Source organism: Parambassis ranga, chromosome 4, assembly GCF_900634625.1.
Source record: "Parambassis ranga chromosome 4, fParRan2.1, whole genome shotgun sequence".
Classification (NCBI taxonomy): Eukaryota; Metazoa; Chordata; class Actinopteri; family Ambassidae; genus Parambassis; species Parambassis ranga.
Window position 1 is genome coordinate 24530203 of NC_041025.1, and position 23411 is coordinate 24553613.

A 23411-nucleotide genomic window follows, 5' to 3' on the forward strand; every position below is an offset into this window, starting at 1 on the left:
AGCTGTTTATGAATCTCTGTGGGGAGTCAGGTAGATGTGTGTCTGTGACCTCATCATCCGAGCCGCCCTGAACTTTCTCAGACGTCTTGTTTCTGGATCATTTGGTAAAGCTGTGTGTGAATTATTGACATATTCTTTTATGGAACATTTATTTGTTTTTAATGTTGTGAGCATTTCATGTCTCTGTGTCCTCCTCATAGTTTTGTCTCTCTCTCTCTCTCCCATTATGTTTGCTGCATGTTTGTTCCTCTCTCTCTCTCTCCTTCATCCTCTCTGTCCTGTCTCCCTCTTCTTCTCCTCTCTCTCTCCTTCATCCTCTCTGTCCTGTCTCCCTCTTCTTCTCCTCTCTCTCTCTCCTTCATCCTCTCTGTCCTGTCTCCCTCTTCTCCTCTCTCTCTCCTTCATCCTCTCTGTCCTGTCTCCCTCTTCTTCTCCTCTCTCTCTCCTTCATCCTCTCTGTCCTGTCTCCCTCTTCTTCTCCTCTCTCTCTCTCCTTCATCGTCTCTGTCCTGTCTCCCTCTTCTTTTCCTCCTCTTCCCGGCCGATTGTCAGCAGGAAGGTTCTCCTTTTGAGCCAGGTCCTGTTCAAGGTTTCTTCCTGTTAAAGGGAGTTTGTTAGAGACAATTCTGACTGTAAAGGTGCTGTAGCCTATAAATAAAGGTTAAGTGATTGATTGATTTAGACTTTTAATTTCTGTTTCTGTTCCAGAAAAACAAAACAAAGAAAGACGGTTCACGGTTTCAGTTTCTGTGAAGTGAAACTAAAATGTTCATCACCAATCAGATCATCACACCTGGACAGGGTGCAGCCACATTTGCCTGAGGAGGAGGAGGAGGAAGAGGCAGCTCCGGTTCTGTTCAGCAACACAGCTGTAAAGAAGCTGATCTACACACACACACATCAGTGTGTACCTGACTGGTTTTCCTTCATTAAACAGAAAAACATGGCGAGAGGACACCACAGAAACCTCGGACAGCCAATGAGAAGAGAGCAGCTGAGGCAGCGCCAAGGTGACACACACACACAGACACACACACACACAGACACACACAGACACACACACAGTCTCTGGGTGTGTTCCTTGCCCTGTGGAGGCGGAAGTTTTTTTCTCGCAGGTCCGCGGCCCGTTCCTCCTCCGTCCATGTGCGAGGCTCCGTGTCTGAGTTCATCCTCAGCAGCACCAAAACCCGCGCGTCAGACAGCTCGGTTCTGTTTGGGGGGGGGGGGGGGGGATCGATACAAGTGTTACCTGTTCACCTCTGTGACGTCACGCTCACCGCTCTTCTCGGACGCGCCCTCAGCGCAGTGCGCGCGAAGCTGAGCTGGCTGGACGCTCCGTAGACCTTGACCCCATGAGGAAGTGTCGACACTCGTAGTTCACACCGCGACCGCTGGGGGCTGGCTCCAGCAGCGAGCCGCTTCCCATAGACTCCCATGTTAAAACTTTACAGCCTGGTACTAAAAACCATACTGGTCTCAAACGATAAGTTCTCTTCTAGTGTCAGCTGTACTCTTCCCGCCAGCAGAGGACTTAGGTTGCTATACCTCCAAGGAAAGGTTCAGCACATGTGAAGCGCTCCTCCTACCATGTTTGCTGCGCCTGGGCCCAGTCCAATGCCAAATGGAACTACACAGCCCTGCTGACTGGGAGCGATGCCTGGGATGTAGTGTGGACTACAGTCCCACCAGTCGCCCGGAGTTGTGTCCCCAGAAATATGTCACACCAGTTTTTCCCCATTAAATAAATGTTCATTTTGTAGAATCAGATTTAGCTCGTTGAAAACGTTCATTTTGACCCAAAGATCACTGAAACGATGCTGCATTCAGAGTCTAGAATTAATATCATTTTCTTCAGACTTTGCGTGGCGACCATCTTGATTTTTTACGTGGCTAACGGGCTTTGCTGAAAAAAAGGAGGTTCTGATGCACATTTGTGCCACATTTGGTGCTTGTATCCCAAACTGAGAGACTCACACTAATCTGCTGATTGTTGAGCACAGCGTGAGAGGTGCAGCTGTTCTCAGCTATAGACTGTATATAAAGATGGAGGACGTGGCTCCGCCCACTGTACCAGGCCTTGGTACCAGAGTCTGTGCAGCACAGATCGAGAGGTGAAGCCACATCGGGCGTAGCTGCGTAGCTGCTGCTAGGTTCCGTCCGCGGCCATGTTTATAATCCCGGGGCATAAGACCACGTCCACGTTTGTGTGTAACAGTTACAAATAAGACCCCTGAACATGAAATCTCTTTAATTCCACAGCGGACAGGAACGTTCCAACAACCGCCGTCCGCCTGCTGAGCATGATCGTATCCAGTGTGCTGCCTCTGGACCTCACTGAAGATAAAAACTTTCTCAGTTTTGTGAATGAACTGAACTCGTCTGAGCTGATCCCCCCAATGTCCTTGATCCACTTGCTGCTCCACGAGGCCTACAACAAAAAGAAAGAAGAGCTGCGTCACACCTTGTCTTCAACGGAGGACGTCGTGCTGACGTGCGAGTTGTGGTCTTCGGGTCCCGGAGACTCCTTTCTGTCTGTTGCCTGTCACCTTGTGGACAGATTTGGGAAACTGAAGTCCTTCATGCTGAAAACCACCAGCCTGTTTGGAGACGAGTCTGCGGCCAACATCCAGACTCAGCTCAGTGCCATCATGGAGGCGTGGAGCCTGACAGGGAAGGTCCACAGCGTGGTCAGAGCCGGCATGCCTCAGCTGAAGGACGTTAAAACAAAATGGATGCACATGCCCTGTTTCGCTGACACGCTGAACGGGGTGTGTAAGGATCTGATGCAGGATGCAGAGCTGCAGGGCGTCCTCAGGAAGTGTCAGAACATCGTCCAGTTCTTTAAGTATGACCCCGAAGCTGAGAGGGAGCTCCAGGATTCTCGGGTCTGCCGGGATCTGCCTCAGTACCAGCTGGTCCTGTACACTGGGCACTGCTTGCTTGCTTGGCTGGATGTCCTCCAACAACTGGTTCCTCAGGATAATCTCATGGCGACTGTGCTCACCAAGAGAGGGAAGATGGAGTTAATCCTCAATGAGGACGAGACACAGAGGATCCAGAAGCTGGTGTCGGCTCTGAAGCCTCTGAAGGAAGTAACATCTGCGATGGACTCAAAGGGGTTCCAGACCATTTCAGTCATGCTGCCTCTACTGATGAAGCTCATGGGCACCCTCCAAGAGGAAAGTAAGAGGAAGAACGTCATCGCTCAACAGTTACTTCACAAATGCAGAAGGCAGTTTGGTGATGTCAACAAGAACTACCTGGCCCCTTTCACCTTCCTGGACCCGAGGTTCAAAGACCAGCTGGGAGACATAAACAGAAAACTGGCAACTCAGAAGATCATTAAAGAGCTGGCCGCCAGCGCGCCTTCCTCTACACGCCGGATTCAGGCAGTGCTGGACCAATACATGGCCTACAAACCCACGGCACACACCTCCAACCCCCTGGCCTGGTGGAGGAACACGGGGAAGCAGAGGTTCGGGGAACTGAGCAGACTGGCTCTGAAGAAGCTCTGCGTCGTCTCCACCGTGGTGCCTCTAGAGAGAGCCTTCAGCAGCGCCGGCGAGCGCTTCAACGACCGCAGGAGCTCCATCGAGGCCGAAAACCTCAACAAGATCCTGTTCCTCCACGGCAACAGCTGCTGAGACAACCACACAACCACACAACTACAAATCTACACACCTGCTCAGCCGCACACAGCAACATGCAGTGCTTCATTTTCTCTTTTCGATTTCACCGCTGTCCTAAGAACGTGCTTTTATCACGTGAACATGTCTGCAGTGACGTGTGTGTAAACGACTGAACACGGGTCGCCTGGTGGTGTAAGATGGCTGGGTTGTCATGACGACGTCTCCGCGCTGCCTTCAGGGGCTCCTCAGGCCCTGCTGCTCCTGCTGATGTTACTGCAGCACCATCACAGGAGGTTCGTCCTAACATTACTGTCCCTCAGGTTTCCTCTCTGTCTCCGTATGCCGTCTTTCAGAAATGTGCCTTTAAGTGAAATAGTGCGCACGCCTCCTGGTGGTCATGTGATCTTCAGTTTTTACATGAGTTGCAGAAAACGAGTGCTGAAACAACATGGACAGTGAATGGGGAGAGAAAGAAACCCCAACACACAAAGCTTTGGTCCTTTGGTCCTCGTGGACAGGTTCAGGACAACTTCTCCTCAGACTGCAGCAGTAACCATGGTCACCAGCAGAGGGCAGCCTGCAGGCTGATGGACAGTTCTCACGTCTTCTTCTGTGGTCGTTTCATTTCATCCATCACTGTCAGCACTTTGTAACTCAGCAGTGTGTGTTTCTGTGTTGTTGTCTGCAGTGTTTCTTTGTGTTCAGTGTGTTTTTAAAGGTTTCAAATAAACACAAACACATCGATCAATTCATTTGTTTATTGTTTTTTAATATTTTACAAAGTGTCTTTGAAGTGGATCTGAGGACATGACACTGAAAAATACACAACATTCAAATAATGAAAAACTAATACACAAAATATGATGTAAACACACTGGAAACACAAAGGCAGCTGTTTACAGTGTGTTTATGTGACGAGTTAAGAACAGCAGTAAATCTGTGTGATGGATGATGTGAAGCTCGGCCGTGGTTCTGCAGTGGTTCTCTGTGTGTCTTGTAGAGGAGCACACGTCTCATGTTTGGATTCTTTATATCTGTGTGTGTCGTCTCCTCCTGACCTCTGCTGGTAGGAACAGACACACTCAGATGACAGAAAGTGAAACATGGAGCTGCTCACTGCAGCCGTGAGTCAGAGTCACATGGTGAGAACATAAACAGACGACAGATGAAGGTCATCATCATCATTTTTATTGATTTGAACATTAACAGCTGATTCTTTACTGCAGGTTCAACGACAAACATTTTAAACAATCATCACATCATCATCATCTTCATCACATCATCTTCATCATTGATCTACACTCACAGAGACTTTCGCTGGTAAAATCTTCAGAGAACCAGACCAGTTAGTAATATATGCAAACAGCCTCTCAGTGAAAGTGTGTGTGAAGGTGTGTATGTGTGTGTTAGTATCAGCATCAGAGAACGACAGCTTTCCTCTGTTCCAGTCCAGATTCACTCTGATCCTCTGGACCTTCTTCTGGACTGAGAGGTAAGTGACTGCAGCTGGTGGTGACTGTGCTCTGTATTTACCTTCATGGAACCATATTCCCCACGATCCAGACAGTATGACTCTCTTCCTCTGTGCAGACTCTGCAAACACACCCAGTCCCCAGTCTGTACTGTCTCCAACATGGACCTCCCAGCTGTGAGTCCCTGAGTTAAAGCCCTCAGAGCTCAGGACTGAGCAGGATCTATCAACCCTCTCTGGATTATCAGGAAGCTTCTGTCTTCGTCCTCGTCTCACGCTGGTCAGATCTTCAGACAGGATGAGTTCTGGACCAGCAGTGTTTGGGTCCAGAACCAGAGGACTGTAGGAGACCATGTCCTTCATCTTGTTCCAGATGTTGAAGGCCAGGTTGCCCAGGTGTTTGGCCTGGTCTATCAGAGCTCCTGAGGGCAGCTGTGGATCATCCAGCAGGGGGCAGCGCTGGACTCTTTCCACTGCAGCCTTGTAGTTGTGCAGGAATGAGACGTCTGCAGCTCTCAGCTCCTCCTCTGTGGCTCTGACTGTGTCTGAAAGAGCTGCCATCTCTCTGCTCAGAGCCTCCATCTTCTTCCTCATCAGCCCACTCTTCTGCTCCTCTTCCTCCCTCAGTGCAGCCATCCTGGCCTCCTCTTCCTCTGCTAGAAACTGGTGCAGCTTCTCAAACTGCTCCTTAATCTGCCTCTCTGTGTGTCGGGCCTGGACCTTAATGTGTTCTGCTGCTTGATCAAACTTCACTTGAACTTCTCCACAAACCTTTAACTTCTCCTTTAAGGGCTGCAGAGCTTCCTCCAGCTGCTTCCTGTGTTGTGCTGCAGCTTCATCCATGGGTCTGAATCTGTGCTGGGAGTGTCTTTCTGAATCTCTGCAGACGACACACACTGGCTGCTGATGGTCCAGACAGAAGAGTCTGAGTTTCTCAGAGTGCAGACTGCAGAGAGCCTCTGAAGCTCTCTGACCTCTCTGCTGTAAGAAGCTCTCACACAGGTTCTTCAGGGCTAAGTTTACAGGAGGAAGGTCTTTTGAAGATCTCCTCTTACAGACTGGACACGGGTGTGTTGGTTTGTCCCTCCACCAGCTCTGCAGACAGTCTTTACAGAAGCTGTGGCTACATGACAGAATGACAGGAAGTCTGAAGACGTCCTGACAGATGGGACAGCAGAGATCGTCCTTTGGGCTGGAAGACATTTCTTCTGTTTCTCACAGCAGCAGAGCAGCAAACAGGAAGTCAGTCTCTGTGTTATTCTCCTTCAGAAAGTTCCTTTCACTTTCACTTTGTCCTCATCAAACTCTGCTCAGGTCAGACAGCAGCTTCCAGTGTCAGTGATCCAGAGTTCCCAGAGGTCCCTCCTGTCCTGCTGCTGCAGATGCTTTTAACGTCTCGTCGTCTGTGTCTCAGTGTGTCTTCGTCTCTCCTCTGTGACGCAGAGTAACTTCCTGCTTCCTGGTTTGTCTCAGGTGTGTCAGCTGGAGGGGCGGGGCTCTGTCAGAGGATCAGGATCAGACGTCATGTTTCTACCTGCAGGTGTGGGTTTGGTTGAATTCCTGGTTGGTGGTGTCATGTCATGAATGCAGCACGCCTCACACTGACAACATGCTGAGAGTTCTGATCCAGCTCTGTTGGTCTTTGGGACAACATGAAGCATGTTGGACAGACAGGGATTTGTTGGAGTGAGCCGGCTCGACCAAACTGAAGGTCTCTATCAGGACCAGTGTCACAGTGCTGGTTATAAACTGTGTGTCCCTGCAGACTTTCTGCCTCTGTGTGTGTTCACATGAATTCTTTCACTTCATCTGTTTAACAGAGCCAGACTCCCAGCAAGCACCTGGACCCGGGTCCCCCTCATGATCCGGGTCCTACTCGAGGGTTCTTCTTTTTAAAGGGACTTGTTGCAGCCACTGTCTGCCTTCATGTGCTTGTTGGGGGGTCAGACTCTGGGTGTCTGTGAGGCTCCACCTCTGATTGTAAATGACGCTTTATAAATAAAGTTGAATTGAAACATGTATTTATTCAGGAACTTGATCCACGGTGACAACAAACCAGCGCCATGTTTGAAACATTTTAAGTAGCTAACTTTAAGTAAATAATGGAGGATGTTTCTGTGTGTTATTAAGGCTGGTGGAGGAGGTGGAGGTGGAGGTGGAGGGACACGACGCTCTGAGCTCTGCAGCTCCGGGTCGTGACGGAGGAGGAGTCCGGAAACCACGACTCCCTGCAGCGGGGGGAGGGAGTCTGGAGGTCCCTGGGGTGCTGCTTCCTGGGACCCTGAGTCTAATGAGTCTAATGTCTCTGCCATTATTATCACCGGGGTCTCCATGGAAACCAAGCGTCACGACCCCCGCGGAGGCACGCGGGTCGCTATAAAAGAGGCGGCGGGACGCGGAGTTGTCAGACGGACCCTGAACCCGCACACCGGCCTGCCTGCTGCCCAGGAACCGCTGAGCCGGACCCGACGATGCACCGGAGCCTCCCGCAGGTCAGCAGCTGCTACAGGTGAGAGGCCAGCACGGTTACACTGAGATATATCGATTAAGAATGTATCGATAGGTTTATCTGGTCACACACTGCTGCTGTACTATACTGACGGTGTGTGTGTGTGTGTGTGTGTGTGTGTGTGTGTGTGTGTGTGTGTCAGTGATTCAGCCTCCAGGATGAAACACAGAGTGGCTCCGTATGAGAGAAGCCTCAGTGAAGGTGAGTGTTTGTTTCATCAGCTGATCTGGATCAGTTCAGCAGAGATTGATCTGATCTGATTTGATTGATTTTACAGTTTGAGAATTTCATGATTTGAAACTTAAATTTAACTTTAACATTAACAGCACAAAAATTTTTTTTATATGATATGAAAATATCAATATCAATATGAAAAATATGATATGAAATGAACACACAGACACACACACACAGACACACACACACAGCAGAGCAGAGGGAGGCGGGGTCACACCACCTGGATGTTTTTCAGCTTTATCGTGACAGGAAGTGATGTCATGTTGTTTCCTGTGTGACTGACAGGAGCAGAACAGTCCTTCAAACACTGCAGACCAGTTCATGTGATATTCACATGGATCAGTGATTATTGATGATTGATTATTGGTGTGTTTAACAGTTTCTGCACGTCAGCAGAAGGCTCAGTAACCAGATCCAGTTTCTTCATGTTAAAGGAACTTTTGGTGCTTTTATTGTTGTAACTCCGTCCCCTGATGACTTGTCAAAATAAAATAAAGAAAACTACACTGACTGAAACTTTATTTTGTAACGTTTGACTTTAACTCTCCAATCAAACTGATTTATTTTCACCCAATTTAAAACATTTATAATCAACGAACATATCTGCAGAATACATGTTTACATTTTACAGGGAGAATAATGGGAGACTTTTATTATTATTATTATTATTATTATTATTATTATTATTATTTAAAGAAAAAAACCGTGAACAGCGACACCTGTGGCCGCCCTGTGAACTGCCCTGCTTGTTGCTGTGGTTTTGGTTCCGCCTTCCTGCCTTTAGTGGTTCCGCAGGCGGAACTAATGAGCGCTGGTCTAGTGTTCCGTGGTGTTACTAATTATACACGCACCTTAGCGGCTCCGAGGAGGAGAGTGGAGGTGACCACAACAACAGACAGCTGCTGCTAAACCAGATTGGAGGTATGAAGAAGGAACACGGACGAAGGTTAGCCCCGCTCAGCAGCCACAGGTGTGTTAAATGCTAAATGCTAACGTGACGGGGTATAGATGGTGGAGGAGGAGGAGGTGGAGGAGGTGGAGGAACTGCTCGGTGGATCATGTTTGTGTTCCGGGCAGCGTGCAGCAGCTGTGATGAAGTTTAAAGACTGAGCCTGTTCTGCTGTAGCTGTAGCTGTCAGCCCTGTGTCTGAAGCTAACTACACCTCACTGAACACACAGGTCTCAGTCTGGTCTGAGGGTGGAGGTGGTGTCTTCAGGTCTTAAGGTGGAGGCGGTGTCTTCAGGTCTTAAGGTGGAGGTGTCTTCAGGTCTGAAGGTGGAGGTGGTGTCTTCAGGTCTTAAGGTGGAGGCGGTGTCTTCAGGTCTTAAGGTGGAGGCGGTGTCTTCAGGTCTAAAGGTGGAGGTGGTGTCTTCAGGTCTAAAGGTGGAGGCGGTGTCTTCAGGTGTTAAGGTGGAGGTGGCGTCTTCAGGTCTTAAGGTGGAGGTGGTGTCTTCAGGTCTTAAGGTGGAGGCGGTGTCTTCAGGTCTAAAGGTGGAGGCGGTGTCTTCAGGTGTTAAGGTGGAGGTGGCGTCTTCAGGTCTTAAGGTGGAGGTGGTGTCTTCAGGTCTTAAGGTGGAGGCGGTGTCTTCAGGTCTAAAGGTGGAGGTGGTGTCTTCAGGTCTTAAGGTGGAGGTGGTGTCTTCAGGTCTTAAGGTGGAGGCGGTGTCTTCAGGTCTAAAGGTGGAGGCGGTGTCTTCAGGTCTAAAGGTGGAGGCGGTGTACATACGGTTCTATCAGGTCCTGCAGAGATCATGGAGCTAGTCCATGAAGAGCCTTGTAGGTGAGAAGAAGGAGGAGAAGGAGTGTGTTCCTGAGTCCAGTGGAGGGGGGTCACGGAGGGGAGGAGTCTTTTTGTTTGTTGTAAAATTAAAACGAATGTTCTGCGCAAACCACACATGAACCAATCAGAAATGGCCTTTTCCCCGCTGGTGCTGAATTTTTAAAGACTGTCAAACAGCGACACCGTGTGGTCGAGGTGAAGCTCTTCATCCAGCCCCGCACCGTTTTACGTTCTCCTCATCTCCTCATTCATCCCTCCATCATGTGGAGGGCGAGTGTGTCCTTGTGAGTGGACAGGCAGGGGCATGCTGGGTAATGCAGTATATATGTAACGCACTGTGATGGAGGACAGACGGACGATGTAGCACTCGGACTCCCGTGGAAGCGAACATTGTTCCATGTTTGTGCCATTTTTCTGTTGAGATTCGTTCGAAGCCTGAATTGATGGGCAGAGCTGTGACGGAGCCAGTCTGATGTTTGTTGTTGTTGTTGCTGTTGTTGTTGTTTTCTTCCATTCTGTTCCTGCCTGCATCACAATGCATTCTGGTCCCTGTAGTCCCGTGCGTTCTGGTTCTGTTGGCGAGTAATGTTCGGTGGGTTTTCTTCATCTCCTTCTGGGTTCAGTTTTTTCGTGGCGTGAGAAAAGACGGAAGGAAAAAAACGTCCTGGTTTTGTGAGTGGGAGTGAGACCTCCCTGCTGTTTTTCTACGTCTGCGTATTCTTCAAAAGACAAAAAAATCTGTTTTTGTATATTTTCATATTGGATGCTTATAAAGTCCTGTTGTAAAGAATGCATTTATCTGATTGGCTGAGAGCCGACGAGGGGTCGGAGGTCATCGGGCCTCGTTTCTTTGCCTGCGCTGCATGAGCAGGACAAATAAAACCTCCAGACGCAGTTAGTGAATTTTACTTTAAAGAAGATTTCAGCGAGAAAATGTTGAGAAGAGTCTGAGTCTGTGTTTGATAAAGTCACCAAACAATAAAGTTCAACTGACACTAAAGACGCCTCGGACGTTTCTTAAGGTCAACCTGATGACACACAGCAGCCGGAACAGCTGACATGGAAAAATACCTCAAACCCAAAACATCAGCGGCATGGTGTGTGATTAATGGCTCCATCACATAGTTCCTGTGTGTGTGTTCATACTGTTGTTACACATCCTGTATATGTTTTATATTATTTGGTTAAACTGAAAGATGTTGATACAGAACATTAAACAGTTTAAAAAGACAAGAATCAATTTAAATTATTAATGAACAAAAAGGTTTATCAATTGGACTTTACAAAACCACTTTTTGTAATCAGATTACATCAGAGCTGCAGCACAAACACACACAGTGAGGATCATCACACAAACGGCTCAAACACAGAAGGAGGCGGCGGTGCTGCAGCCCTCGCCACACTTCAGCCATGTTGTCATCATGATCTCATTATGAGGTCAGCTCGCAGCGTCTGTGTCTCTGAGCGGGGAGCGCCCGGACGTCCCGCCTCCATCACACACCGCAGACGCCACTTCAGCCATGAACAGGAGCAGGTCTGTTATTGTTAAACTTATCATTTAACATCAAATCGGATCAATTGATTTTGAAGTTTGGATGAAAGTGTTTTGTTTTTGTCAGAATGTTCACAAAGGTATTTTAACCTTCCATTGTTTACAGTGAAGAGTCAGTCAAAAGAGTCAGTCTGAAGGCCTCTCACACATCTGTTCAGTGATCAGCGGCTGATTGGTGGTCCCTGATGAAACAGCTGATGACGGATCCTGTCACTGATCACTGATCAATAACCTGCAGTCACAGACTGGAAGCCGCTTCCTCTCTGTTGGCTCGTTCAGTGTGAGACACAGAAACGTCTTTGAAATTGAATTAATCATCTTAAAGTCTGACAGGAAGCTCCGCCCCCTCCTCCTACTGCAGGTGTCACATGACTGATCAAAGTGACTGAGAGCTGGGCTGTGATTGGCTGCTGTGTGCACGGCCTGTCAGAGGTGTTTACCTCACCGAGCGCCCGGATGATCGGACCAATCAGGCGCCTGCAGGTCGTCCTGTTCAGGCTGCAGCTCAGACTGTGAACTCAGACCCTGACACACTTTCAGACTAACACTGCAGCTGATTGGATAAACCACCTGTCAGTCATCATATGAGCATGACGTCACTTTGACTGAAACAAACTGATCAAAGCAGAAAAGTCTTCATGAAGCAACAGACACAGAACTGACAGCACTTCCTGACTGGACTCTGATTGGACAGAACTGACAGCACTTCCTGACTGGACTCTGATTGGACAGAACTGACAGCACTTCCTGACTGGACTCTGATTGGACAGAACTGACAGCACTTCCTGACTGGACTCTGATTGGACAGAACTGACAGCACTTCCTGACTGGACTCTGATTGGTCAGAACCAAACCTGGTCCACCACAGCTCAGAGCCTGGAGCCTGACAGATGGAATTATGGGAGTTTGTGATGTCACCAGAATCCAGTTCCAGACAGCATTAAGGGGTCCTGTAGTGAGAGCACTACACCAGCTGCCTCCACAGAGCCCACCAGGAGCTCCACCTCCTCAGCACCCTGACCTGCAGCCTCATCTGTCAGAGCAGAGCCACCTACATCACCAGAGACCCTCAGCACCGCCCTCATGGCCTCCGCTGCCTCCACAGATACATGACATGCTGTATGTGAGTGAGGATTAACACATCTCAATCAGGACCTTTGTCGTCATGGTAACCAGCATAAACAGATGCTTAAAGGAGACAGAGGAACCAGTGGGGGCTTCAAACGGTCACAGAGTGGCACCTGCTGGTGGACTCTGGCCACTGCACCCTGTCTGTGGCTGTTTATGAATCTCTGTGGGGAGTCAGGTAGATGTGTGTCTGTGACCTCATCATCCGAGCCGCCCTGAACTTTCTCAGACGTCTTGTTTCTGGATCATTTGGTAAAGCTGTGTGTGAATTATTGACATATTCTTTTATGGAACATTTATTTGTTTTTAATGTTGTGAGCATTTCATGTCTCTGTGTCCTCCTCATAGTTTTGTCTCTCTCTCTCTCTCCCATTATGTTTGCTGCATGTTTGTTCCTCTCTCTCTCTCCTTCATCCTCTCTGTCCTGTCTCCCTCTTCTTCTCTCCTCTCTCTCTCTCCTTCATCCTCTCTGTCCTGTCTCCCTCTTCTTCTCCTCTCTCTCTCCTTCATCCTCTCTGTCCTGTCTCCCTCTTCTTCTCTCTCTCTCCTTCATCCTCTCTGTCCTGTCTCCCTCTTCTTCTCTCTCTCTCTCTCTCCTTCATCCTCTCTGTCCTGTCTCCCTCTTCTTCTCCTCTCTCTCTCTCCTTCATCCTCTCTGTCCTGTCTCCCTCTCTCCTCTCTCTCTCTCTTCATCCTCTCTGTCCTGTCCTCCCTCTTCTTCTCCTCTCTCTCTTCTTCATCCTCTCTGTCCTGTCTCCCTCTTCTTCTCCTCTCTCTCTCTCCTTCATCCTCTCTGTCCTGTCTCCCTCTTCTTCTCTCTCTCTCCTTCATCCTCTCTGTCCTGTCTCCCTCTTCTTCTCCTCTCTCTCTCCTTCATCCTCTCTGTCCTGTCTCCCTCTTCTTCTCCTCTCTCTCTTCTTCATCCTCTCTGTCCTGTCTCCCTCTTCTTCTCCTCTCTCTCTCTCCTTCATCCTCTCTGTCCTGTCTCCCTCTTCTCCTCTCTCTCTCCTTCATCCTCTGTCCTGTCTCCCTCTTCTTCTCCTCTCTCTCTCTCCTTCATCCTCTCTGTCCTGTCTCCCTCTTCTTCTCTCTCTCTCTCTCTCCTTCATCCTCTCTGTCCTGTCTCCCTCTTCTTCTCCTCTCTCTCTCTCCTTCATCCTCTCTGTCCTGTCCCTCTTCTTCTCCTCTCTCTCTCCTTCATCCTCTGTCCTGTCTCCCTCTTCTTCTCCTCTCTCTCTCTCCTTCATCCTCTCTGTCCTGTCTCCCTCTTCTCCTCTCTCTCTCTCTCTCCTTCATCCTCTCTGTCCTGTCTCCCTCTTCTCCTCTCTCTCTTCTTCATCCTCTCTGTCCTGTCTCCCTCTTCTCCTCTCTCTCTCTCTCTCCTTCATCCTCTCTGTGCTGTCTCCCTCTTCTCCTCTCTCCTTCATCCTCTCTGTCCTGTCTCCCTCTTCTCCTCTCTCTCTCTCTCTTCTTCATCCTCTCTGTCCTGTCTCCCTCTTCTCCTCTCTCTCTCTCTCTCCTTCATCCTCTCTGTCCTGTCTCCCTCTTCTTTTCCTCTCTCTCTCTTCTTCATCCTCTCTGTCCTGTCTCCCTCTTCTTCTCCTCTCTCTCTCTCCTTCATCCTCTCTGTCCTGTCTCCCTCTTCTCCTCTCTCTCTTCTTCATCCTCTCTGTCCTGTCTCCCTCTTCTTCTCCTCTCTCTCTCTTCTTCATCCTCTCTGTCCTGTCTCCCTCTTCTTCTCCTCTCTCTCTCTCCTTCATCCTCTCTGTCCTGTCTCCCTCTTCTCCTCTCTCTCTTCTTCATCCTCTCTGTCCTGTCTCCCTCTTCTTCTCCTCTCTCTCTCTTCTTCATCCTCTCTGTCCTGTCTCCCTCTTCTTCCTCTCTCTCTCTCCTTCATCGTCTCTGTCCTGTCTCCCTCTTCTTTTCCTCCTCTTCCCGGCCGACTGTCAGCAGGAAGGTTCTCCTTTTGAGCCAGGTCCTGTTCAAGGTTTCTTCCTGTTAAAGGGAGTTTGTTAGAGACAATTCTGACTGTAAAGGTGCTGTAGCCTATAAATAAAGGTTAAGTGATTGATTGATTTAGACTTTTAATTTCTGTTTCTGTTCCAGAAAAACAAAACAAAGAAAGACGGTTCACGGTTTCAGTTTCTGTGAAGTGAAACTAAAATGTTCATCACCAATCAGATCATCACACCTGGACAGGGTGCAGCCACATTTGCCTGAGGAGGAGGAGGAGGAAGAGGCAGCTCCGGTTCTGTTCAGCAACACAGCTGTAAAGAAGCTGATCTACACACACACACATCAGTGTGTACCTGACTGGTTTTCCTTCATTAAACAGAAAAACATGGCGAGAGGACACCACAGAAACCTCGGACAGCCAATGAGAAGAGAGCAGCTGAGGCAGCGCCAAGGTGACACACACACACACACAGACACACACACGCACAGACAGACAGACACACACAGACACACACACACAGACACACACACAGACAGACAGACACAGACACACACACAGTCTCTGGGTGTGTTCTTTGCCCTGTGGAGGCGGAAGTTTTTTTCTCGCAGGTCCGCGGCCCGTTCCTCCTCCGTCCATGTGCGAGGCTCCGTGTCTGAGTTCATCCTCAGCAGCACCAAAACCCGCGCGTCAGACAGCTCGGTTCTGTTTGGGGGGGGGGGGGGGGATCGATACAAGTGTTACCTGTTCACCTCTGTGACGTCACGCTCACCGCTCTTCTCGGACGCGCCCTCAGCGCAGTGCGCGCGAAGCTGAGCTGGCTGGACGCTCCGTAGACCTTGACCCCATGAGGAAGTGTCGACACTCGTAGTTCACACCGCGACCGCTGGGGGCTGGCTCCAGCAGCGAGCCGCTTCCCATAGACTCCCATGTTAAAACGTCACGTTTACAGCCTGGTACTAAAAACCTTACTGGTCTCAAACGATAAGTTCTCTTCTAGTGTCAGCTGTACTCTTCCCGCCAGCAGAGGACTTAGGTTGCTATACCTCCAAGGAAAGGTTCAGCACATGTGAAGCGCTCCTCCTACCATGTTTGCTGCGCCTGGGCCCAGTCCAATGCCAAATGGAACTACACAGCCCTGCTGACTGGGAGCGATGCCTGGGATGTAGTGTGGACTACAGTCCCACCAGTCGCCCGGAGTTGTGTCCCCAGAAATATGTCACACCAGTTTTTCCCCATTAAATAAATGTTCATTTTGTAGAATCAGATTTAGCTCGTTGAAAACGTTCATTTTGACCCAAAGATCACTGAAACGATGCTGCATTCAGAGTCTAGAATTAATATCATTTTCTTCAGACTTTGCGTGGCGACCATCTTGATTTTTTACGTGGCTAACGGGCTTTGCTGAAAAAAAGGAGGTTGTGATGCACATTTGTGCCACATTTGGTGCTTGTATCCCAAACTGAGAGACTCACACTAATCTGCTGATTGTTGAGCACAGCGTGAGAGGTGCAGCTGTTCTCAGCTATAGACTGTATATAAAGATGGAGGACGTGGCTCCGCCCACTGTACCAGGCCTTGGTACCAGAGTCTGTGCAGCACAGATCGAGAGGTGAAGCCACATCGGGCGTAGCTGCGTAGCTGCTGCTAGGTTCCGTCCGCGGCCATGTTTATAATCCCGGGGCATAAGACCACGTCCACGTTTGTGTGTAACAGTTACAAATAAGACCCCTGAACATGAAATCTCTTTAATTCCACAGCGGACAGGAACGTTCCAACAACCGCCGTCCGCCTGCTGAGCATGATCGTATCCAGTCTGCTGCCTCTGGACCTCACTGAAGATAAAAACTTTCTCAGTTTTGTGAATGAACTGAACTCGTCTGAGCTGATCCCCCCAATGTCCTTGATCCACTTGCTGCTCCACGAGGCCTACAACAAAAAGAAAGAAGAGCTGCGTCACACCTTGTCTTCAACGGAGGACGTCGTGCTGACGTGCGAGTTGTGGTCTTCGGGTCCCAGAGACTCCTTTCTGTCTGTTGCCTGACAGGGAAGGTCCACAGCGTGGTCAGAGCCGGCATGCCTCAGCTGAAGGACGTTAAAACAAAATGGATGCACATGCCCTGTTTCGCTGACACGCTGAACGGGGTGTGTAAGGATCTGATGCAGGATGCAGAGCTGCAGGGCGTCCTCAGGAAGTGTCAGAACATCGTCCAGTTCTTTAAGTATGACCCCGAAGCTGAGAGGGAGCTCCAGGATTCTCGGGTCTGCCGGGATCTGCCTCAGTACCAGCTGGTCCTGTACACTGGGCACTGCTTGCTTGCTTGGCTGGATGTCCTCCAACAACTGGTTCCTCAGGATAATCTCATGGCGACTGTGCTCACCAAGAGAGGGAAGATGGAGTTAATCCTCAATGAGGACGAGACACAGAGGATCCAGAAGCTGGTGTCAGCTCTGAAGCCTCTGAAGGAAGTAACATCTGCGATGGACTCAAAGGGGTTCCAGACCATTTCAGTCATGCTGCCTCTACTGATGAAGCTCATGGGCACCCTCCAAGAGGAAAGTAAGAGGAAGAACGTCATCGCTCAACAGTTACTTCACAAATGCAGAAGGCAGTTTGGTGATGTCAACAAGAACTACCTGGCCCCTTTCACCTTCCTGGACCCGAGGTTCAAAGACCAGCTGGGAGACATAAACAGAAAACTGGCAACTCAGAAGATCATTGAAGAGCTGGCTGCCGGCACGCCTTCCTCTACACGCCAGATTCAGGCAGTGCTGGACCAATACATGGCCTACAAACCCACAGCACACACCTCCAACCCCCTGGCCTGGTGGAGGAACACGGGGAAGCAGAGGTTCGGGGAACTGAGCAGACTGGCTCTGAAGAAGCTCTGCGTCGTCTCCACCGTGGTGCCTCTAGAGAGAGCCTTCAGCAGCGCCGGCGAGCGCTTCAACGACCGCAGGAGCTCCATCGAGGCTGAAAACCTCAACAAGATCCTGTTCCTCCACGGCAACAGCTGCTGAGACAACCACACAACTACACAACTACACAACTACAAATCTACACACCTGCTCAGCCGCACACAGCAACATGCAGTGCTTCATTTTCTCTTTTCGATTTCACCGCTGTCCTAAGAACGTGCTTTTATCACGTGAACATGTCTGCAGTGACGTGTGTGTAAACGACTGAACACGGGTCGCCTGGTGGTGTAAGATGGCTGGGTTGTCATGACGACGTCTCCGCGCTGCCTTCAGGGGCTCCTCAGGCCCTGCTGCTCCTGCTGATGTTACTGCAGCACCATCACAGGAGGTTCGTCCTAACATTACTGTCCCTCAGGTTTCCTCTCTGTCTCCTTATGCCGTCTTTCAGAAATGTGCCTTTAAGTGAAATAGTGTGCACGCCTCCTGGTGGTCATGTGATCTTCAGTTTTTACATGAGTTGCAGAAAACGAGTGCTGAAACAACATGGACAGTGAATGGGGAGAGAAAGAAACCCCAACACACAAAGCTTTGGTCCTTTGGTCCTCGTGGACAGGTTCAGGACAACTTCTCCTCAGTAACCATGGTCACCAGCAGAGGGCAGCCTGCAGGCTGATGGACAGTTCTCACGTCTTCTTCTGTGGTCATTTCATTTCATCCATCACTGGCTGTGTCCCATTTCAGGGTCTGCATCCTTCGGAGTGCGCATTTTAAGGCCGCTTACGTCACAAAGCTGCGCGAAGGCTGTCCCAATTCGCCAAAAGTCGAAGGGTCCTTCAAATGCGTCCTCCAAATGCGTCCTCCTTTTGCCTGAATTTGGAGGACGCATCGCTACCATCCTTCGTGGCCTTAAATATCCCACAATGCTTTGCGGACCTACTTTTTGTCCAATAGTACGATGACGGACCAAGCGAGCGGCAGCGGCAGGAGTGCCGAATTCACATTTAAATGTAAGTAAAGAGCAGTAGTTCGAGAGTTTTAAAATGCTAGTAGTGATAGCGGCATTAAAAAAATGAGTTTTGTATTTACAAACATGACGTCCTGTTGATACGAGGCGCTGTGAAGTAAACGCTTTGATTGAATGTTTCTGGACTGTTTACTATAGTATAAAGTATAGTTCACGTGAGGAGCAATATTATCGTTATTATATCAAACGGTCATTCTGCCTGTTGGCATTTTGTTGAAGGAGGAGCAGAGAGAAACAGAAGAAACCTGACAACTGATAACGGAGGAGATGAGGCTGGAGAGGGAGAGAGAGAGAGAGAGAGAGAGAGAGAGAGGGAGAGAGAGAGCAGAGAAAGAACGGACAGACCTCAGCTCATACAGAGGATGGTGGACAGCAGTGATTTTATGTTCTGTGTTATTTAAATGTTACTTATTAAATTAAAGGATGATATTAAATCGTTCTTGTCTCTGTGTTCTTAAACTCTTCTAACCTTGTTACATTATGTGTTTCATCACCTATTTATAATTGAAGTAAACTTTTGAACAACTTCTCAGTGACCACAGTAAATCATTTATTGTTCTGTTATGTACAATATTTACAAAGACACAGTTTGAACATTTCTAACTATTTACCAGTGGGCATTATGAAAATGTACAGTTTATTATTTATAAAGATCAGCAGAAAATACTATTCACAAAGAACATATATATAAATGTTTGGCTGAGCAGGAGTCCTTGGTGCTGCTGGACTGGATGATGCCACGATGAAGACCTTGGAGTCCTCTGGCTGTGAGTGGGACATCATCTGGGGGAGGGGGGTGTCTGTCTCCTCTGTCCACCACATCGTCCATCAGGGTTTGCAGAGCTGACGATCGGCGGCTGCCATGTTACTAAAGATGTTTTTAAAAAGGGCAAAAATAAAAATAATAACTTCCACAGAGCGGCTTCCAAAGCAGCTTAAAATATGAAAAGCTATAAAATATGTATCCACACCCTCCAAAGGTGATGATGGTCAGTACACCTCCTCCAGGACAGACAGCTGGTCCTGCAGGGAGCCCCACTCTCCTCCACCCAGCAGTAATTCTCTGGTGCAGTGACAGACCTGATGCTTAATGACACATTAAAGCAGTGCTTTCAGGGTTATTTGCAGGGTTCTTACACATTTAGCTATTTATTTAAAGTATTAAAATTACAGACCCTGTATCAAGTCTTACGATTGAATCAAATATAAATTACATTTAATCATATTTGTCTATCTACTGGTTATATATCTAGCGTTTGCTCAGTAACTGGTATATTAATTATGATCAATAATATGGTTAAACAGCAGCTTACCGTCACCTCCCCACTGCGCTCTCCCAGCCTGAAGAAAATGAGCCGTCACCGGTTTTGCTGCCGCTGGAGCCGCCTCTCCCCTTCCTCCAACAACAAATAAATATATTAAAATATTCCAAATGTCTAAATCCACACTGTTGTCCCGTTTGTTGTCTAGTCCGTGTTGTGTCGCTGTCGCTGCTTTTGTTTTTCCCGGGGCAAAATTTATGACGTCGCGCCACAATCAGGAAGTGCTTTGAAGGCCAGACCGTCCCATTTACCAACGGTGGAGGATCCTCCGGAGGATCCTCAGGAGGACGCGGCCTCCTGAGACCGCGTAGGCTGCGTCCTCCGAAGGATGCAGACCCTGAATTGGGACACAGCCACTGTCAGCACTTTGTAACTCAGCAGTGTGTGTTTCTGTGTTGTTGTCTGCAGCGTTTCTTTGTCTTCAGTGTGTTTTCAAAGGTTTCAAATAAACACAAACACATCGATCAATTCATTTGTTTATTGTTTTTTAATATTTTACAAAGTGTCTTTGAAGTGGATCTGAGGACATGACACTGAAAAATACACAACATTCAAATAATGAAAAACTAATACACAAAATATGATGTAAACACACTGGAAACACAAAGGCAGCTGTTTACAGTGTGTTTATGTGACGAGTTAAGAACAGCAGTAAATCTGTGTGATGGATGATGTGAAGCTCGGCCGTGGTTCTGCAGTGGTTCTCTGTGTGTCTTGTAGAGGAGCACACGTCTCATGTTTGGATTCTTTATATCTGTGTGTGTCGTCTCCTCCTGACCTCTGCTGGTAGGAACAGACACACTCAGATGACAGAAAGTGAAACATGGAGCTGCTCACTGCAGCCGTGAGTCAGAGTCACATGGTGAGAACATAAACAGACGACAGATGAAGGTCATCATCATCATTTTTATTGATTTGAACATTAACAGCTGATTCTTTACTGCAGGTTCAACGACAAACATTTTAAACAATCATCACATCATCATCATCTTCATCACCTTCATCACATCATCTTCATCATTGATCTACACTCACAGAGACTTTCGCTGGTAAAATCTTCAGAGAACCAGACCAGTTATTAATAAATGCAAACAGCCTCTCAGTGAAAGTGTGTGTGAAGGTGTGTATGTGTGTGTTAGTATCAGCATCAGAGAACGACAGCTTTCCTCTGTTCCAGTCCAGATTCACTCTGATCCTCTGGACCTTCTTCTGGACTGAGAGGTCAGTGAGTGCAGCTGGTGGTGACTGTGCTCTGTATTTACCTTCATGGAACCATATTCTCCACGATCCAGACAGTATGAATCCCGTCCTCTGTGCAGACTCTGCTAACAGACCCAGTCCCCAGAATGTACTGTCTCCAACATGGACCTCCCAGCTGTGAGTCCCTGAGTTAAAGCCCTCAGAGCTCAGGACTGAGCAGGATCTATCAAACCTCTCTGGATTATCAGGAAGCTTCTGTCTCTGTCCTGCTCTCACGCTGGTCAGATCTTCAGACAGGATGAGTTCTGGACCAGCAGTGTTTGGGTCCAGAACCAGAGGACTGTAGGAGACCATGTCCTTCATCTTGTTCCAGATGTTGAAGGCCAGGTTGCCCAGGTGTTTGGCCTGGTCTATCAGAGCTCCTGAGGGCAGCTGTGGATCATCCAGCAGGGGGCAGCGCTGGACTCTTTCCACTGCAGCCTTGTAGTTGTGCAGGAATGAGACGTCTGCAGCTCTCAGCTCCTCCTCTGTGGCTCTGACTGTGTCTGAAAGAGCTGCCATCTCTCTGCTCAGAGCCTCCATCTTCTTCCTCATCAGCCCACTCTTCTGCTCCTCTTCCTCCCTCAGTGCAGCCATCCTGGCCTCCTCTTCCTCTGCTAGAAACTGGTGCAGCTTCTCAAACTGCTCCTTAATCTGCCTCTCTGTGTGTCGGGCCTGGACCTTAATGTGTTCTGCTGCTTGATCAAACTTCACTTGAACTTCTCCACAAACCTTTAACTTCTCCTTTAAGGGCTGCAGAGCTTCCTCCAGCTGCTTCCTGTGTTGTGCTGCAGCTTCATCCATGGGTCTGAATCTGTGCTGGGAGTGTCTTTCTGAATCTCTGCAGACGACACACACTGGCTGCTGATGGTCCAGACAGAAGAGTCTGAGTTTCTCAGAGTGCAGACTGCAGAGAGCCTCTGAAGCTCTCTGACCTCTCTGCTGTAAGAAGCTCTCACACAGGTTCTTCAGGGCTAAGTTTACAGGAGGATCATTGGTTGAATCTTCCTTACAGACTGGACACGGGTGTGTTGGTTTGTCCCTCCACCAGCTCTGCAGACAGTCTTTACAGAAGCTGTGGCTACATGACAGAAGAACAGGAAGTCTGAAGACGTCCTGACAGAGGGGACAGCAGAGATCGTCCTCTGGGCTGGAAGACATTTCTTCTGTTTCTCACAGCAGCAGAGCAGCAAACAGGAAGTCAGTCTCTGTGTTATTCTCCTTCAGAAAGTTCCTTTCACTTTCACTCTGTCCTCATCAAACTCTGCTCAGGTCAGACAGCAGCTTCCAGTGTCAGTGATCCAGAGTTCCCAGAGGTCCCTCCTGTCCTGCTGCTGCAGATGCTTTTAACGTCTCGTCGTCTGTGTCTCAGTGTGTCTTCGTCTCTCCTCTGTGACGCAGAGTAACTTCCTGCTTCCTGGTTTGTCTGCCTCTGTGTGTGTTCACATGAATTCTTTCACTTCATCTGTTTAACAGAGCCAGACTCCCAGCAAGCACCTGGACCCGGGTCCCCTTTATGATCCGGGTCCTACTCGAGGGTTCTTCTTTTTATAGGGATGTCGTGACCTTCCCTGGTCACCCCGGATTGTCAGATTCCGTCTCCTGTATTCAGAACATTGAGTGAAAGGAAATACCCTGGGTTTTGTAGTTTCACCTTTTGCAAAAGGGAGAACACAGTGAACACAGGCCTTTCAGTCTGCTTCACTCCCGTCCATACGTGTTCTGCCCTTCCCCTGGACACAGGCTTGTTTTATTGAAAGTTGAGGTACATTTGCATAATAGATAAACAGTTCTTCAAGACCCTCGTTGGTATTCCCATATTGGGACATGTTGCCCTTTTATCTCCACCTACTAATTATCATAATTGGTCTAACATATTTATGACTGTGAAAACACTCTGTCCCTTCTATGTTGGTTGATTTATCTTAGGTCCGTGGCTCCTAGTGCTTCGGCCTTCACCGCATCAAAGAGTTCCTCCCTAACTCTCTGTAAGAGTTATAGATGTGTTTTTCTCTAAGTGTAAGCTTATATAATCAAATACATACGTGGTCTGTATCATGTCATTGCGTAAATAACCTTGTATACTTCACAGGGACTTGTTGCAGCCACTGTCTGCCTTCATGTGCTTGTTGGGGGGTCAGACTCTGGGTGTCTGTGAGGCTCCACCTCTGATTGTAAATGACGCTTTATAAATAAAGTTGAATTGAAACATGTATTTATTCAGGAACTTGATCCACGGTGACAACAAACCAGCGCCATGTTTGAAACATTTTAAGTAGCTAACTTTAAGTAAATAATGGAGGATGTTTCTGTGTGTTTATAAAGGCTGGTGGAGGAGGTGGAGGTGGAGGTGGAGGGACACGACGCTCTGAGCTCACACACACAGACACACACACAGACACACACACACAGAAACACACACACACACACACACACAGACACACACAGACGTGGTGACAGTGGCGTCCTCAGCTCCGGGTTCTGGGCTCTGCTGACCCCCCTCCTCTCCTCCCCCTCAGGTTCTGGACATCAGCTCGTCCTTCGGATCTTCACCAACAGTCGCGAGCGCTGGCGGCAGCAGAACGTTAACGGGGCCTTCGCAGAGCTGCAGAGCCTCATCCCCACCCACCCCCCCGACAGGAAGCT

General features: G+C 48.7%; 4 protein-coding genes and 1 long non-coding RNA gene across 7 annotated transcripts in view; 3 read left to right on the top strand and 2 right to left on the bottom strand.

Annotated features, from left to right (window-relative positions):
* The window catches only part of LOC114435040 (uncharacterized), a 24708-nt gene continuing 1297 nt past the window's right edge, over positions 1–23411 (top strand). The window contains exons 1-4 of one of the 3 annotated variants that reach the window (XM_028404554.1): positions 1–104; positions 709–1010; positions 2260–2675; positions 16314–16756. In XM_028404554.1, coding sequence (XP_028260355.1) covers positions 944–1010; positions 2260–2675; positions 16314–16756 — 926 coding nt within the window. In that variant the 5' untranslated portion in view covers positions 1–104; positions 709–943. Of the gene's footprint in view, positions 105–708; positions 1011–2259; positions 3119–16313; positions 18004–23411 lie in introns of those variants that run through there. The other 2 variants (XM_028404553.1, XM_028404552.1) reach the window with 2 other exon arrangements.
* LOC114435042 (nuclear factor 7, ovary-like) lies at positions 4905–6481 on the bottom strand. The gene has a single exon (XM_028404556.1). The coding sequence runs from the start codon at positions 6301–6303 to the stop codon at positions 4918–4920; it is 1386 nt and encodes a 461-aa protein (XP_028260357.1). The 5' UTR covers positions 6304–6481; the 3' UTR covers positions 4905–4917.
* LOC114435045 (uncharacterized) lies at positions 8616–11849 on the top strand. The gene is made up of 3 exons (XR_003670530.1): positions 8616–8816; positions 10933–11161; positions 11286–11849. It is a non-coding gene; the product is annotated as an uncharacterized LOC114435045 (long non-coding RNA).
* Positions 20164–22175, bottom strand: LOC114435043 (nuclear factor 7, brain-like). Its single transcript, XM_028404558.1, has one exon. It carries the CDS (start codon positions 21924–21926, stop codon positions 20544–20546), a length of 1383 nt encoding a protein of 460 aa, XP_028260359.1. The 5' UTR covers positions 21927–22175; the 3' UTR covers positions 20164–20543.
* LOC114435044 (T-cell acute lymphocytic leukemia protein 1 homolog) overlaps positions 22734–23411 on the top strand; it is a 6562-nt gene continuing 5884 nt past the window's right edge. The window contains exon 1 of the mRNA XM_028404559.1: positions 22734–23109. The gene's annotated coding sequence lies outside the window, so the exon portion shown is untranslated. The remainder of the gene's footprint in view (positions 23110–23411) is intronic.

Excerpts from the sequence above, each read along its gene's own strand:
- LOC114435042 (XM_028404556.1), bottom strand. The coding sequence starts at position 6,303 with ATGTCTTCCAGCCCAAAGGACGATCTCTGCTGTCCCATCTGTCAGGAC.
- LOC114435043 (XM_028404558.1), bottom strand. The coding sequence starts at position 21,926 with ATGTCTTCCAGCCCAGAGGACGATCTCTGCTGTCCCCTCTGTCAGGAC.